The following is a 17,290-nucleotide window of genomic DNA, read 5'->3' on the forward strand; positions in this document are numbered from 1 at the left end:
TGGGAGGATATATTTTCCCTTTTCATTTTGCCCAAGGCACTTGGCCCGAAGACCATAATAAAGAGCTACTGAAAGTAGCTGACTCAGAAAGTAGGTCAGGTGCTTGGGAGATCTCCAACACATTTAGCACATATTATTAGGTAGGTAGGAGCATACATACATACATACATACATGTAAATACAGATATACATATAAATACATACCATACATAGGTTATAGGTTAATCCTCTTTCAGTAGCAAAAGCTGACCTTTGAGTCTGGTGCTGATGAAACTATCTACGTAAACCATCATATTTCCAACATGTGCTAATGGGTGCAGGGAAAGGGGCGTAGGGGACGGAAGGAGAGAGAAAACAAGGAGTGGCCGGCCGCCTAGCTCGTGTTGCTGTAACTTACAGACAAGCCCCCCCCCCCCCCCCCCCCGCCGAGCTCACTTGGACGGCCCTCCCCACACTACTAAGTCCATCCCATCAAAGGCAACCTCAGCACAAATGCCACCCCGACATCCAGCTGCCCTTCTGATGTCACTGGATTCCACACTTCCCTGTCATCGCATCCCACGTTTTCCTCTGTTGCTAGGTACCCTGGGCAATCTTGTTATCCCGAGCTCCAGGGGCTGTTTCCCCTGGGGACTGGCATACAGAGTCTTGGGCTCAAATGCCCTGGTGCCCAGGCTAAACTCGGGGGGAAGCACGGTCGCCCTGCGCCTGTGAGCCCAAGGTCCTTCCTCCAGATGTAGAGACCACACCCTCCGGGTAGCAGCCCGGTGTCCACACACCAGCAGCCACTCAGGATGGGTAAGGAAACACATTTCCCCTTTTTAAAGCCATAAACTGACACGAGCTGGTTATGATAAAGAGGAGTCAGGGATTTGTGGTTTTTTATTATAAAAAAGTCTCTTTAAGAGAGAATAAAAACCTTTAACATGGTCACCCAAAACTACACAATAGAAAACGTTGAATTTATCCTCCGTTTAATGTCTGCTCACTTCTTTATATTGAATGTCTCTAATGTAGACAACAAAACTTTTTTTTGAATTTTGATTTTTAAAATAGTGGCATGTGACAATTACTGATTCTTTGACTATTTACATTATAAAATATGTGAATATATATTTGATGCAAATGAGTAAATCACTCATTTGTTCATCATAAAAAAGACTTCTTTACTCAGGAATGAAATATGTAAGGCTGTTGCATTTAGTTACCTTGGTAACATCTGGAGAGAACTACTTTGTCTAAAAATATTTTCTCCTTTATTCATTTACTGTTTGTACCAACATCATAAATACATGACTTTTATTAAAGACTTTCCTGATAAATAGTAATGTTTATCTTCCCTGAAAAATGAATAACTAGTACACTGTTTATTAAATATTGATGATGATTTCAGATTAAAGGAACAAATATCGCATGTTTGAATTTTAACTACAATGGGTATTGGATTTGTTTCATGCTAATGTAGATTTTATTTTAAAATGAAATATTTCTTCAGGGTTATTCATTCTTTTACTATATTGATAAAATTTCTTACATGAAATGTTTAGTAATTTTTAAAGGATTTTAGTACAAAATGTTAAATTACATTTTTCTTCATAAATTAAATAATTGGACATGTATATGTCCATTATGTTTTTCTTTGGACTTCCTTGGAAAGAAATAACTTAACCCAAAATTACCTTTCATACTTTAGCCTAAGGATTTGACATAACAAAAAATATGTACAATTTTTCAAATTACATATATGTAATATATATATATATTTCCCCAATTATTTGAAACACCTTAGCTATTTCATTGTTAAAAGGATGTTTTTGATTTCTCAAACTAATAGTATGGGAAGTGCATTTTCACATTACGTATGGCCAGTTTCCTTATGTATGTTTCCGCTCCACATGAAGTCTTTTCTTGAGTGGATACACAAAAAGAATAATTTAATAGGAGAATATTTGAACCCATTTTAACTTTTCCTCAAAATACTTTTAGAATACTTGTTCTAAAGGAGCATTTTACTGAGAATTAAACTCAGCGCTCTCTCTTTTCATGTTTTACTGGAGCTGGAGACCTGGCCTCTCCCGGGCCTTGTCCAGCCCACCGTCCGTCTCCCCGTCTCTCCGCAGGCTTGTCCTGGTCCCCTCCTTCTCTGCGCGGCTGCCGCTTTAGTCTGAGCTTCCCTTCAGCAGTGCTGACGTGGGTGACGTGCAGATCTCCTAACTGGTCTCCCCAACTTCCATGTTGTTGCCTTCACCCCATTCTCATCAGAATCAGAGTAATCTCTTTAACACATCATTTCCCACAATAAATTAAAGTCACTTCTATTGACTCTCAAGCTGCAGTCGAACTCTCTCAGACTCAAAACTTCCCATCACCTCCTCCTCCTCCTCCTCCCTGTCCAGGTTTCTGGTTCTTTCCTTTCTCTTCCGTGCTCAGCCCTGCAGGTGCTTTTCTCTGACTGGCACCTGCCGATCTCAAGGTGGGAGACCCAATCCTCCAACTGCTTCAGCTGGGGTAAGGTCGCCTCCCCTTTTGGGACTCGGTCATGTGTCAGCATCTTTTGGAAATGGTCTGGGATGTTTTGGATCATAGCTTGCTTTGGATCATAGCCCGTTTTGGCTGTGAGTTTTAGGTGCACGTTCACTTTTCTGCCCCTTTTAATTGTGAACTTACTGAAGGCAGAATCTCAGAGGCCAAGTATTCAACCCCTTCTAGGCCAAGTGTGGGCACTCAGGCAGGTGAATAAATGATTATACTTTAGGGTTTCCATGAATTTAATTGACTAGAAGGCAGTAAATATTTCATTGAACTCTACAAAAGTAAAGCAGACTTAACAATACTCAGACATCACCCTGACTGCTGTGACACAGTGGTTAGAGCATCAGGCCACACACCAAAGAGTTGTGGGTTCGATTTCTGGTTAAGGGTATGTACCCGGGTTGCAGGGTCGATCCTAGACCCAGTCCCTGCACGTGAGGGAGGCAACCAATCCATGTTTCTCTCTCTTCCTCCTTCATTTCCTCCCTCCCTCTCTTCTACTCTATCTAAAATCAGTGGAAAATTATGCTCTTGTGAGGATTAAAAGATAAGTAAATAAATAAATCAGAAATCAAACAAAAGTAAGAAATATTGAATATTATTACTCTTACTCGTATTTATATGGTTTCATCAATAGCCTTTAACTAATGAAAACATTTAAATATATGTACTTCATAATCCTTTAAAATTAATAGCAAATTCTTATATACGAGAAGATGAAATTAAGAGAAATAAAGGGTGATTGTTTTATGTAAACTTTTTTCTTGGTTTCAGTAAAGTATCATTAATATACTTTTCTAAACAAGCTTATTATTTACTAAAGGCCCAGTGCACGGATTCGTGCATTGGTGGGGTCTCTCGGCCTAGCCTGCACCCTCTTGCAATCTGTGATCCCTCGGGGATGTCAAACTGCCAGTTTCGGCCCAATCCCCGCAGGCCAGGCCGAGGGACCCCACTGGTGCATGATTCTGTGCACCTGGCCTCTAGTATGCATATAAGATCTTTGGTTAATCTCTTCCTGCCCTCTCCCCTCCCCCTTCCCCTCTGAGATTCATCTGTCTGTTCCATGTTTCCATGCCTGTGCATTGAGCATCTGCCCCCTGGTGGTCAGTGTGTATTATAGCTACCGGTCGAACTGTCGGATGGTCGAACGGTCCCTTAGGCTTTTATATATATAGATTTTAATGCCAGAAAAATTTTAACTCTCCTGCTTCCACTTCTGCCCTTTTCTTTTATTCTACAGTTATCTTATTTTTGTTATTGGAAAATTATATGTTATAGATAATAAAGAATATTAGAAAATCCAGAGCCATATAGTTAAGAAGAAATCAATATTAACATTTAGGATTATATCTTTTCAGTCTTTTCCATCCATGTTTATATGTTTGCTCTATGAAATTGGGATTACATTGACCATGCTCTTTGTAGCTAGATTTTTTCTCCTGTAATACTTTGACTCACATTTTCCTATATCTTTAAAATGGAATGTTGAATTATTCCATAATATTCTAATCATTCCATTGTGTTAAGCAAGTCTCCTTTTCCGGTAATTTATAACAAGTTTTTGCCATTGTAAACAGCACTAGCATAAATGCCTTCTTACCTGCACAGAAGTACACACAGTGATTAAACTTCTTATGCTTAAAATCCCAGACATGTAATGGCCGGAACAGCATTTTTGAGCCTTTCTAAAGCTTTAGATGCATATTAAACGCCCACAAAGCTTGAATCAATATGTACCCCATTAGCAGGATAGACAGTGCTTTTATCAGAGCATTTTTACCAAATATGGCTGTTCTCACTGGAAAAACAAAAGCTATTTGCAAAATAGCTGACAATTATCTTATTCTCTTTGTTTAAATTTACATTTTGGGATTGTTTGAGATTAAACTGTTTTCTCTGTTTTTTTCTTCTTTTTCTTATTTTTATTCACTTATTCTTGTGGCTGAATGTGCCTACTATATTAAAAGTAACAATGGAACTTTACCAATTTATTCTTAAAGATAAATTACACATTGTATGTGAAATTAGCGCAATGCCAAGCACATAGTAGGAGCGCAGTGAATGCTAGTTGAAGTAGAAACTGAACGGCACATTCATTAAAATCAAAATGTTTGTTTTTTTCTTTCCGACAGATGATTCCGCTGCAGAGAGCTTTAATGGCAATGAGACTGTGGGGCAAAGTTCAGTTGCTTCAGGGGGAACACACAGCAGGGAGATGGGCGACTCCAATGGGGATGGCAAACCGGGGCTGGAGCAGGACCAGCAGCCACTGAACCTGAGCGACAGCCCCCTCTCAGCACAGCTCACCTCGGAATACAGAACCGACGACCACAGCAGCGATGGGAAAAACAAATACAAGAGCCTTCTAATTTCTGACCTCAAGATGGAACGGGAGGCGAGAGAAAATGGAAGCAAGGTAAGATCACATTACAATTTTCATGGACTTTTTAATTTGGCCATGAAGGTCACAAAGAAATAAAGAGATGAAGATTATTGTTAAAAAAAAAAAAATCTAAAAATATTTTAAACAAGTCCCAATGATATATTGCCAAGAAACTTATAACCACGGCTATCATGTGTCCCTGTAATAGAAGCGGTAAATTTAAGGAATGACTGAGCAAAATGGATCACGTCTCAGGAGAAGCTGTTGGTGTGCTTTCATCTATGGAATTACTTGATTTAATGTTTCTCGTTTACATAATCTTTTATGGGTCTGTGTCTGGGAGTGTGTGGAGCTCTGAGGTGAAAGTTAAGCTCTCAGAACACAGTTTTCAACTGTAAAAATAACTATCTGGTTTCTCCAAGATTAGACAGGTGTCTGTAGCAATAAAGTTTCCGCCGAAGCCTCTGGTTTACTTGAGAGACCTGAGGACTTTGGTCCGTAGTTTACTGCACGTACAGAGGAGAATGGGTCCGTGTTCTAGAGGAAACGTGCAGGTGAAATAAGTGCTCCGACATGTATCTCATCATAAACGGCGCTGAACAGAGGAGCGTGCTCTCTTGGTTTGTACTCTCTCTCTGGCGCACTGGGCTCCTGCGATGCCTGCTTGGGGTGAGCGCCCCTGCGCCCACATGCTCAGAGCCATGTGGGACTCCACACAATGGAGTAATGGACTTGGATTAGCTTGGATGCTGAGCTAACCTGGCTGCAACATGGAATGAAACCCTGGACGCTGGCCTTGCTTCGGGCTCTAATGGAGCCCCAGGACTGGCTTAAGGCGCAGGGGCTTTTACAACCTGAGGAACGTAGCTCCACACACATACAGCCCTCTACCGCATCTCATTCTCCTAGGCCCGTGGTCGGCAAACCGCGGCTCACGAGCCTCCTGCGGCTCTTTGGCCCCTTGAGTGTGGCTCTTCCACAAAATACCACGGCCTGGGTGAGTCTATGTTGAAGAAGTGGCGTTAGAAGAAGTTTAAGTTTAAAAAATTTGGCTCTCCAAAGAGATTTCAATCGTTGTCCTGTTGATAGTTGGCTCTGTGGACTCATGAGTTTGCCGACCACTGTCTAGGGGGGTCTTCTGAAAATGCTTATTTCAGCGGCACCCCAAGGACCTCGCTCCCACTGTGTCTGAGAGATCTGGCCCGTTACCTCCTCCTGCCACAAAACTAGACCACCTTCTTATATCACACACAAGAATAAACTCAAATGGATAAAAGACTTGAATGTTAGACTCAAAACCGTAAAAATCCTAGAAGAAAATATAGGCAGTAAAATCAAGGACATTTCTTGTAGCAATGTTTTTTCTGCTATATCTCCTCAGGCAGGGGAAACAAACAAACGAATGAGACTACTACTTCAAACTGAAAAGCTTTTGCACAGCAAAGGAAACTACCAACAAAATGGAAAGACAGCCCACTGAATGGGAGAACATATTTGCCAGTGACACATCTGATAAGGGTTAATATCCAAAATTTATAAAGAATTTATAAAACTCAACACCAAAAACACATAACAATCCAATTAAAAAACTGGGCAAAGGACCTGAGCACACACTTCTCCAAAGAGGACATACAGAAGGCCAAGAGACATTTGAAAAGATGCTCAACGTCACTGATCATCAGGGAGATGCAAATTAAAACCACAATGTGCTATCATCTCACAACTAGATTCTTTATATTAGAATAAGTTACAATGTTCCTGATTTATTTATTTTTTAAATTAAGCTCATATTACTACAGTTTGAAATAACACATACTGGTGACTTGGTTCTATAATTTTTAAGGTATACTTTTAAAAACAGGAGGACTTTATAGAGTATACATTTTCACTTCAAAACCCCCCACCGGCCCCGACCCCACTCTGTTAGAGTTGTAGAACATGTTTTTGTTACATAGATCCCCTGAAAGCAAAATGTCTTCATCTGGATTAATTCCTGATTTTGCTGAGGCACTCTGCCTTCTGAAATGGCTCTATTTAAATCTGCTTTCTCGCCCGAGGATGTGTTGTTTTATCCTCTTTTAGGGAAGTCACTGGACATCACCAGACACGTAAGCACTTCCGCCTCAGGAGGCTGCTGTGCCTTTTGCTGGTGGTTAAACGCACAAGTGTCCTCTTCAGTGGTTTAACGCCAAGTCGCACAAACAGGCATGCTTTTGTATTCACTAACAGGGTCTGTGTCTGTGTGTGACATTTTACGGAACAAAACAACCCTTAAGTTTCCCTGCCAGCCACATAATCCTGTCTCCATAAGACTTGAATAATCATGTAATGTCCTTTGAACACCATGAGTCTTGATTTTTTAAAAAAACACTCCGTGGTTTGCTGTCTTCTTTATCCCCTTGTGTGTGATTACCATGTGAACTCTGCTCATGGAAACACATTCTCGCACTCGTTGAACAGAATGAATATACTTTTGCTCTCCTACTCAAACAGAGCTATCCACGGGCACAGATTGTTTGGGCTGCTTGTGAGGAATGAGATGAGGAAGGGACCTGGGGTGGAGGTACCCCCCAGGAGCTGAAAGTTGGATGGTTTGGTAAAGGAAAAACCTCTCCCATAGCTGAGTGGGGAGGAGCCAGAGAGGCAGGGGCAAATCAGAAGGGTATAGAGTATGGAAGCTCAGTGACTTCCACTGTCAAGAATGAGGGCGTGGTCAGCTCTGATGGCCAATGCTGAGATATCAGATAAGATGAAGAGAGAAAACAGTTGAACTGTGAGACCTTGCTTGGGAGCACATTGGGAGCAGAATCCAGAGGGACTCTATTCACTCCTCCAAAAGCAGTGATGGGCAACCTTTTGAGCTTGGTGTGTCAAACTTCACCAAAAAACTGAGCGTAACTCGGGTAGTGTGTCATTTTGAGGAAAAAACATTATTTCAAATGTTTCATCCTCAGGAGCAGCAAATGTTTCATCCTTGGCATGTGGCCGCCTCAGCGGCCGCGTGTCATCAGAAATGGCTACGCGTGTCAGTGCTGACACGCATGTCATAGGTTCGCCATCACTGTCCAAAAGGGACAAATTAAATACCTGTCACCCTTGCACCAATGAAGTAGTCAGCAGGGCAACTGAAAGAGAGGAGACTTTATTCATGAGGCTCTTAGATAAGTAGTTTGGGTAAAGAAGGTACATATACATAGAGACGTTTCTTAATGAAAGTATGGGCAAATACAGATTCCTGTGTTAAAATATTGAGAGTTCGAAGTAAGGAAATACTATTTCTATTGAAGTACTAAAGAGGGCTTCTTAGAGGAAATGAGTCTCAAACGTTGAAGGAAATGTAAGATGACCTTTTATTTATTTATTTATTTTTTTTTTCCAAAAGGGGTCTCCTGTTTTCACCATGAGGGGCCTGGAATGCAGACAGGGAAGATGAGTTGATTTCATGGGGTTGGGAAGCATTGTCCATTCAGAACGAGGTGTGACTTCATGCAAGGGATTCCTACGTGCAAGGCACTGTTGTGGGAAGCAAAAACATAGACATGCACAAAGCATGTTCATGTCCCTCAAACAGGGTCCCTGTCTCTCAAACACCCATAGTCCAGCAGGAAAGACAGGCAAACTTGTGATTGTAATCTAATCCCATAGGTACAGTGATGGACATATGGCAGGGGGATGAGAGAGAGGACAGATGTGGGGCACCCAGGGGAATACAGAGATTCTCAGGGGAGACTTTCTAGAGACTTTTGCCTGGTGTGGAGATGTGTAGGGAATTGAGCATGGCCTCAGCAGAGAGGATGTATGGAGGGATGGGGTATAAGGAGGCTCCATCAACAAAGGCTTTGTGGGCCAGTTCAAGGACTCTGCATTGTATCCAACAGTAAAGTTTAGCATGGTTAAGGTTGTGTTCAGCTTGGAATTTTAGAATTTTCTGGCAACATTATAGTAGATGCATAGGATAGGGACCAGGAAAAAAAAAAAGAAAACTGGTTAGAGAGCTATTGTGGCAGTTCAGAAAGAAAAGCATGCAGAGATACTGTTCCTTTTATTCTTTTGAAATTGTATTTATAGGGCCACTATATAGAGTTCCATAGGTTGTCTATTGCCAAACTCCTGGAGATGTCTTTCACATATGAATAGCCTCTTTACCTTTGTACATCCCATTAGGATGCCAACTCTATGAGTATAAACATGATGGCTACCTTGCTTATTGAGCACCTGACTTAATATCTGGTACATAGTAGTTCCTCAAATATTTTGAAGAAATGAAGTTATATTGAATGTGGGAAATGAAGCAGAGAACATTCTAGAATGACTCCAGGATTTGGGGCTGGTTGGTGAGTGGATATGATTCCATTCCCCAAGATTCGGGATGAGGAACAATTGACGAAGCACTTTTGACGTGTGAAGCTTATGGTGCCCATGCAGTATCTTCTGGATATGTTTAACAGGCCCTGGGGACCACGTGTCAGCTCAAAAAAAAACGTCAGTTGGCGAGAGAAACGTTAGAAAGACTTGAGAGCAGCAGTGCTGCCTGAAGCTGATGTGGCTGATAGGGTTACCTCAGAAAAGCAAAGACTGAGGAGAGAAGAGAGTGAACATGTATCATCCTGCAGAAGACTAACCCCAGGAGCCAGTGGCGTAAAGGCAGGTTGTGGAGGAGAAAGAACTGAAAAGGACAGTGAAGGCAACCAAATAAGAAAGGGAGGTATTTTGGAAGCAAACATGTAGGGCATTTCAAAACAGTGGGAAGTGGTTAAATGGAGCAACCCTTAGGGGAAGTGGTCGAGGTCTTACCTTGGACAGTGGTTAGGAGAGTTAATACTAAGAGTTGCACTCAAAACACATGGCCGATGAAACGTCAGCCTAATTCGTGGGAAATTGGATTGGGGTAAGCGAGCTGAGCCATTTAATCGTGAAGAAGACAATGTCTGGAATCGTGTTTAGGGATTCGTCTTGCAATCCCAATCCATATGCAGAGTCCTCCAGGGCCCCTGGCTCTCTTGTCTGACCCCAAGGCTCTCAGGTGAACGTTACGCTGAAGGTTTAATGCTGCTCTGTTCAGTCATTGCTGCCTTTTGCAGCTCTCAGGATTGTCCCGTCAGTTCTGTGCCGATTGATAAAATGACTGCACTGTGAACTTCCAGCATGTTTCAGGCTAGTCTCTATTCTACCTTGGAGGACTATGAAAGCTTAATTACATAGTATCTCTGAGAAGCTTAGATTCTTGAAGGTTTGATATTGATTTATTTCACGATTTTATTATGGATAATATCCAACAAAACTGATTATAAAGCCTTTGGAAAAAACGAAACAGTGACTAGAAATTCTTAAAAAGAATAGCTGTGCAGGACTATGCCTTTGACTGATTGCTTATTACTATGCAAATTAACTCACTAGACTAGCAGGGAATCATATTAACCAATCTAAAGAATAAATATATTGCATTGAGAGTTTAGGTGATATTTATTTTTCTACACAATTTTAGAGGACAAGTAGTAACATTAGAGCTCAGAAGAAAAGTAGAAATGTTGATTAAATCTTGGAAAGTAAGTCTCATGAGGAAGTGTTAGGGGATTAATTATATGGGAAAAAGAAAGGTTAAGAATATACAAACCCAGATGTAAATATGTTTTAAATTATTAACAAGGGAGAATAAAAACAAAACTAAAACACTAAGGGAGGAAATATATAATTTTAAAACACTATTATTGCCTCCCCCCCCCTTTTTTTTTTTTCTTAAATCCTCACTTGAGAATATTTTTCCATTGGTTTTTAGAGAGAGTGGGTGGAACTGAGAGAGACAGAGAGAGAGAAATATTGATATGAGAGAGACACAGAGAGAAAAACATCGATTGGTTGCCTTCTGCATCCCTTGACCAGGGCCAGGGATGGAGCCTCACCGAGGCACATGCCCTTGACTGAATCGAACCCGGATCCTTCAGTCCATGGGCCAATGCTCTATCCACTGAGCCAAACTGGCAAGGGTATCTTTTTAGTTTTCTTTTTTTCTTTTAGTATTTGTGACCCAGCTTCATTTTATTTAATATGGTAAAATATTCTGAATCAGTCTCCCAAAAGAATAATGTTTCAAGTGATAACTGTGGTGGGAAGGTGATTAATGTCGGAGGGTTAATGTGTCACTGTGGTTACTACACACTTGGTTTTTGGCTCAGTTCCTAAGACCCTTTAATCTTCACTTTATTTAAATAATATTTCCTCATCGTGGTCCATGTGACATATAATCAATTAATCTTCCCTTTAAATTTTTACCAACGTGGATATTACCATTCAAATTAAAGTATGTAGAATATTTATCATAATTCCCATTAATAATTGCTATGTGGTTTTATGTAGCTATGATGAACAGAAGTGCATTTTTTTAGAATACCTCTTTGAAATATTTAGGTGTAATGAGGTTGCCACTTAAAACAAGAAAAATGGATTCACGTTTGGAATAGTGTCATGTTGATCTTTGCTATGTGGCTATTCCAGCTCATTATCATTTTAATTTGATGATTTTCAATGCTTAACTTTTTGGTGTTATATAGAGATTTTGGCTTAGACTCTTTTCAGGATAGAAACAATAGTAATATACTCCACAAACGTGCCTATCCTGGGTGCTAGATCGAACGGGATAAAAGGTCTCTGTCGTTAAAAAGCGTATATTTTGCCCTGGTCAGTGTTGCACTGAATGGTCTCAGGTTTGATTCCCGGTCAAGGACACATACCTGGGCTGCAGGTTGGTTCAATCCTGGCCCAAGGCACATGCAGGAGGCACCCCATACATAGGTCTCTCTCACATCAATGCTTCTCTTTTTCCCCCTCCCTCCCTTTCACTCTCCCTAACATTCAATGGGAAAAATATCATTGAGTGAGGATTAACAACAAAAAAAGAACTTACAGACACACAAATAAATAAGTGTATTAGAATACAGAAATTAATTTGTATGTGGGATCCCCTTCTAGGCCTACTAGCCATGCCTTAGAAAGTTGCCGATTTAATTATATGAAATATTTTATTTCTTGATTTTCAGAGAGATAGGATGGGAGAGAGATGGTGAGAGAGAGAGAAACTTAAATTTGTTGTTCCGCTTACTTACCTACATTAGTTGATGCTTATATGCACTCTGGCCCAGGATCAGCCTAGCCACCTTGGCGTATTGGGATGACACTCAAACATACTGAGCTACCCTACCAGGGCCCATTTAACTTTTAATGTTTAAGTAAGAGGCAGCCATTTGGCAAAAGGGAATGGGGCATTCTCAGTAAAGAGAGCATTCAGGTAAAACCTGTCAACATTGAGGCTGGGCGTGGTAAGAGAGAAGTCTGGAGATTTGGTCTAGGGGGCCAGACTAGGGTAGGCTGTGAACGAATGCCTTTTAAAACGTGAACTTGGCAGTTGAGCGGTGTATACCTTAGGATGTCGGAGAGCAAACTAGCATGGTCAGATTGTGTTTTGGGGTCGATCATTGTGGCATTTGGCATCTTTACGCGGCATTAAAGGGAGGAGGAGGCTGCTGACAGAGGACAGGGTCCTAACTTTGGGAGGTGGTGGTGGGGATAGAAATGCGGGTATAGCTTTAAAATACGGTAGAATGTTCCATGCGCAGAACTGGGAGTAGGTAAGCGATGAGGGTGTGAAGGAAACTAACAGCCACAGGATACAGGACATATCAGTTCTCATATTACATGTCCACTGTGATAATAATGAACCCTTGTACGATGCTGTCATATTTTGAACTCAAACCAACTCAGTGTGGTAAGGAGAGCAAGTGTAATTACCAGCCTCATTTAAGCATAAGGACATAAAATCCAGGGCATTATAAGTCATTTAAGTGACAGCAGTTAAACAAGTTGTCAAGTAATCGAACCTGGTATGGAACCTGGGTCTGACTCTGTAGCTCCTGTACGGTTCCCTACCCCTCCTACCGCCCCCCCCCCCCCCCCCCGCCCTTGCTGATGCTGTGAAAACCGGTCATCTCTATGGTAACTGAGCCCGGCAAGCTATCAAGAGAGGCAGAGATCTGGTACAGTTAGTGGATAGTTCCTTGATCAGTGGCAAATACTTGCATTGACACTTCTTAGACAAATACTTGTTTTGCTCAAATAGTTGGTATTACCCCAGGACTTATTGAAATTCATCAGTTTTGGCTCAAATTTTAGAAAAGAGCAAAAGAAGAAGAAGAAGAAAGAGACAGAGAGGTATATATTCCAACTTGTCTTAATGTAATAATTTAAAAAATATGAAATATTTGATGAGTCTTAATGTATATTCCTATGGCCTCCTATTAGCATTTTTAAGGTGTGTTTTTGATATGGAGACCTTAAGTTTAGCGGGGAGGGGGAAGTTGGGGTTAAGAAGAAATCTTGGATGATGGAGTGAAAAAGAATGAGGTCCTAAACTTGGCGCCCAAAAATAATAATGGAAGTTAGTAAAAGGTAAGATTTGTTGCCAGGCGCTATTCTAAGAACTAATTTTTATAATCTTTATAATAACCCCATGTAATTAGGCTCAGTTATTATTCCCATTTTTTACAAATGGGAAAACTAAGACCCGCAGACATTACAAAATGGCTACACTAAGAATTTCTAGAATGTGGATTTCTGGAATTTTGCCATTATTTGAACCGCTACAATATAGTCTGAGATCACAGGGTAGGGTCTGACAGTGAGCAGCAGCAAATTCGACTTGATGCCGAGACCCCTCAGCTGCTATTTGATGGCTCATAGTTATTTGCTGACCGAAAAGCCACACTTAGCCCTAGCTGGTTTGGCTCAGTGGATAGAGCATCAGCCTGCTGACTAAAGGGTTCCAGGTTTGATTCCAGTCAAGGGCACATGTCCGGGTTGTGGGCTCGATCCCCAGTAGTGGGCATGGGGCGTGTAGGAGGCCGGCTTGATCCCCAGCAGGAGGCAGCAGATCAATGATTCTCTCTCATCATTGATATTTTTTTTTCTCTCTCTCTCTCTCCCTCTCCCTTTTTCTCTGAAATCAATACAAATATATTGTTTAAAACTATACTTTTTATTTTTGTAATTTTGATCAAGTCTTTAACTTTTAAGCCTAAATATCTCATCAGTAAAAGAGAGATAATAGCACTTACCCTATAGGAAATTGTGAAGGTTAAATAAGACTGTGTGCATTTTCATATAAACTCATAACAATCAGAATGGTGGTGGTGATGGTGGTGGTGGTGGTGGTTATTGGCTCCAGAATTTGCAGCTTAGTTGAATCTTGCAAAGTTGTTCTCAATTTAAAAATATTTATTTTAATAGCCTACAAATCACTTAATGAGATTGGCAGTTTGAAGAAGCATATTAATTCATTTCAACTAGTAAATACTACTTTCCTCTTCTTCCTTCCTCTGTCCCCTTTTCCTTCCTATTTTCTTATACCTATTTTCCATGACTCTGGATGTAATTCATTCCCGGATGCATTTTATAGGCATTTTTCTAGGACCTATTTCTGTAACTATATAACATGTACTCATAGAAATAAATCCTAGGATACCTTGCAATTTCTGCTTGTTAAAATATTTGCTTATGCTGTTGGAATCTGTCCAATTCAAATGCCACTTCCTTCATGACACCGATCTGGTCACCTCAGCCAGGGGGAAAGATTCATGGGGAATGAGGACAATGTGGCGGGTGGTGGATTATGGGTCATAGGTTATAAGGGTGGTGGGTTGTACGGTCACACACTAATGTGGTTTAGATGCATGAAACTTGCTCCCTATAAAATGTTTGCTAAAGGAAAAAATACGCAGCAATGTGGGAATACATCATTTTTATCTTATCCCACCCACTTTCTCATACCAGCAGTTTCCTCAAATAGTTTGGATTCCCCAAACTCCCCACTATGCACTTGACTGGGACCTTAATCTGGAGTATGACCATGCCCCATTCCAGTTCAAATGTATACGCTCTTATCTCTCTGGGCCAGAGATTCTCCTTTGAAAATATTACCATGAACAATGACTCAATTGAATCTGACACTGAAAACACAAACAACAAAATCAATAACCAACAAATGGGACTACATGGGACTTAAAGCTTCTGCACAGCAAAAGAAACACTCAGAATGAAAAGGTTATCTACAGAAGGAGAGAAAACTTTCAGAAGTCAGATGTTGGATAAAGGGTTAATATCCAAAACATATAAAAGGCTTATATAACTCAATAATAACAAATCTATTTTAAAAAGGGGAGAAGAACTAAATAGACACCCTGCCCCCCAAAAAGTCATCTAAATGGACAACAGGTACATAAAAAAGATAATCAAAGTTAGTAATCATCAGGGTAATGCGAATCAAAACCATAATGAGATACAACCTCACACCTGTTAGAATACCTAGCATCAGAAAGACACAAGATAAGTATGGGCAAGTATGTGGGGGGCGGCAATCGGGGGGTGGGTAAGGACACATATGTAATACCTTAATCAATAAAGAAAAAAATTAAAAACAAACAAACAAAAACAAAGGGAACCCTCCCCTCTGTTAGTGGGAATGTAAATTGGTTCAGCCACTCTGGGGAACAATATGGAGGTTTCTCAAAAAATTAGAAATAGAGCTATATGACCCAGCAGTTCCACTTTTGGGTATATATTCCAAGGATATGAAAACAGCATATCAAAGAGGGACATGCACTCTTTCACAATAGTCAAGATATGGAAACAACCTACATGCCTATCAATGGAGGAATGGATAAATACAGTGCTATTTATTCATGCACACATACAATGGAATGTTACTCAGCCACAAGAAAAGACATCTTGCCATTGCGACAACATGAATGGACCATGAGGACATTATGCTAAGTGGGCAAAGTTAGACAGAGAAAAACAAATACTATCACATAAAATCAGAGCAAAATGATGGTTACCAGGGAATGAGGTGGGTGAGAGAGACAGATGTTGAGGATAAAGCTTCAATGAGTTCTAGTACAGTGAATATAGACAAGACAGCATTATAATCATCAAACTTGCTAACAGACTAGATTTCAATTATTCCAATCAGTAAAAAGAAATGATAATTATGTGATATTATGGAGGTGCTAATTATCACAACAATGGCAATCATATTGCACTATATGATTAACTCACATACGCCTTAAATTTACACTATGTTATATGCCAAATATATTTTAATTAAAGAAAACAGTGACTAAAATAAAGTGAATTTCCAGTATGGTGATGGAGGAGGATAGAGCGATAGCAGGCTGGCAAAGGAGACATTTGGGGGTTTATGAGGACTTTATTGTGATTTTCAAATGTGAAAATTTAATATAAAGAAAACTAAGTGATTTTTTTAATCAGTTTCACTTTGATGCTTAAGACAAAATTTTTTGAGACTTAATTTTTTAGAGCAGTGTTAAGTTCACAGCAAAATTAAGTGGGTGGTATAGAGATTTCCCATAGTCCCCCTGCCCCCCACACACGTAGCCTTCCCCATTACCAACATCCCCCATCAGAGTAGTGCATTTGTTACAATTGGTGAGCCTCTATGGATACATGATAATTTCCTAAAGTCCAGAGTTCGCCTGAGGATTGTATATTCTATGGATTCAGACAAATATATAGACATATGTTCACCATTATGGTAACGCAGAGGGTCTTCACTGTCCTGCTTAAGACAAAGTTTTAAAAACCAAAATTAACCTGTGATGTTTATTTCTACACTTTCATTAACGAAACCATTATTCCCGGTGTTAGTCTTCTCATCTGAGGTGCCTTTACAGTGCTGAAATAATTCAGCAAAACTAGTAGTATTTGGGGAGAACATTCCTGGGTCACAATTATCCAGGTGACAAATACCCCTCAGTTCTGCTGCAGGTAGGGTGCCCCCCTAGGGACTGTGGGGCTACAGAATTATTTCTGAAGGAGCCACCACATAACCACGAATTAAAGATAAAAATACATGAATGTCAATCTTTATGTGTAAAATGTTCTGTGAAAACACAAAGTAGGGAATCGGAGAAGGTTTCATGGAGGACTCGAAGAATAAAGGTAGCTACGATGAGGTAAGTTTGAGGAGGGGAAAATACAGAGGAGAATAAAGTCACAAACGTAAGAAGGCACCAGAATGATCTGGGAGCAAAAGGGTTTGGATGGATGAAGGGGTGCCTAAAGGCGAGTTGGGGGACTTTTTCCAGGTCCAGTTCTGGTGTGCTACTTGGTTGGTGTCCCTGAGCGTGGGGGACCGTGCCAGGATCTGAGCAGGAGAGGGGTGCAGTGGGCCTGCGCCTTGGGCAGGAGGTTGGAGGCCTCAGCCCACATGGAACGGTTGGAGGGCGCTAGAGAAGGAGGCAGAGATGGCTTTTCTCTGGAGCAGCTACGAGGGCCTTTGCCAGGGCAGAGCAGGGCCAGCCTGTT

At 40.7% G+C, this 17,290-nt stretch overlaps 1 protein-coding gene across 4 annotated transcripts in view; it reads left to right on the forward strand.

Moving 5' to 3' along the window:
• NOL4 (nucleolar protein 4) overlaps positions 1-17,290 on the forward strand; it is a gene marked incomplete at both ends in the record, with an annotated part of 223,237 nt that overhangs the window by 119,343 nt on the left and 86,604 nt on the right. For all 4 annotated transcript variants that reach the window (XM_079785152.1, XM_079785151.1, XM_079785153.1 and 1 more), the window contains one exon: positions 4,668-4,951. In XM_079785152.1, the coding sequence (XP_079641278.1) occupies positions 4,668-4,951 (284 nt within the window). The remainder of the gene's footprint in view (positions 1-4,667; positions 4,952-17,290) is intronic.

Source organism: Cnephaeus nilssonii, assembly GCF_951640355.1.
Source record: "Cnephaeus nilssonii genome assembly, chromosome: 11".
Lineage (NCBI taxonomy): Eukaryota > Metazoa > Chordata > Mammalia > Chiroptera > Vespertilionidae > Cnephaeus > Cnephaeus nilssonii.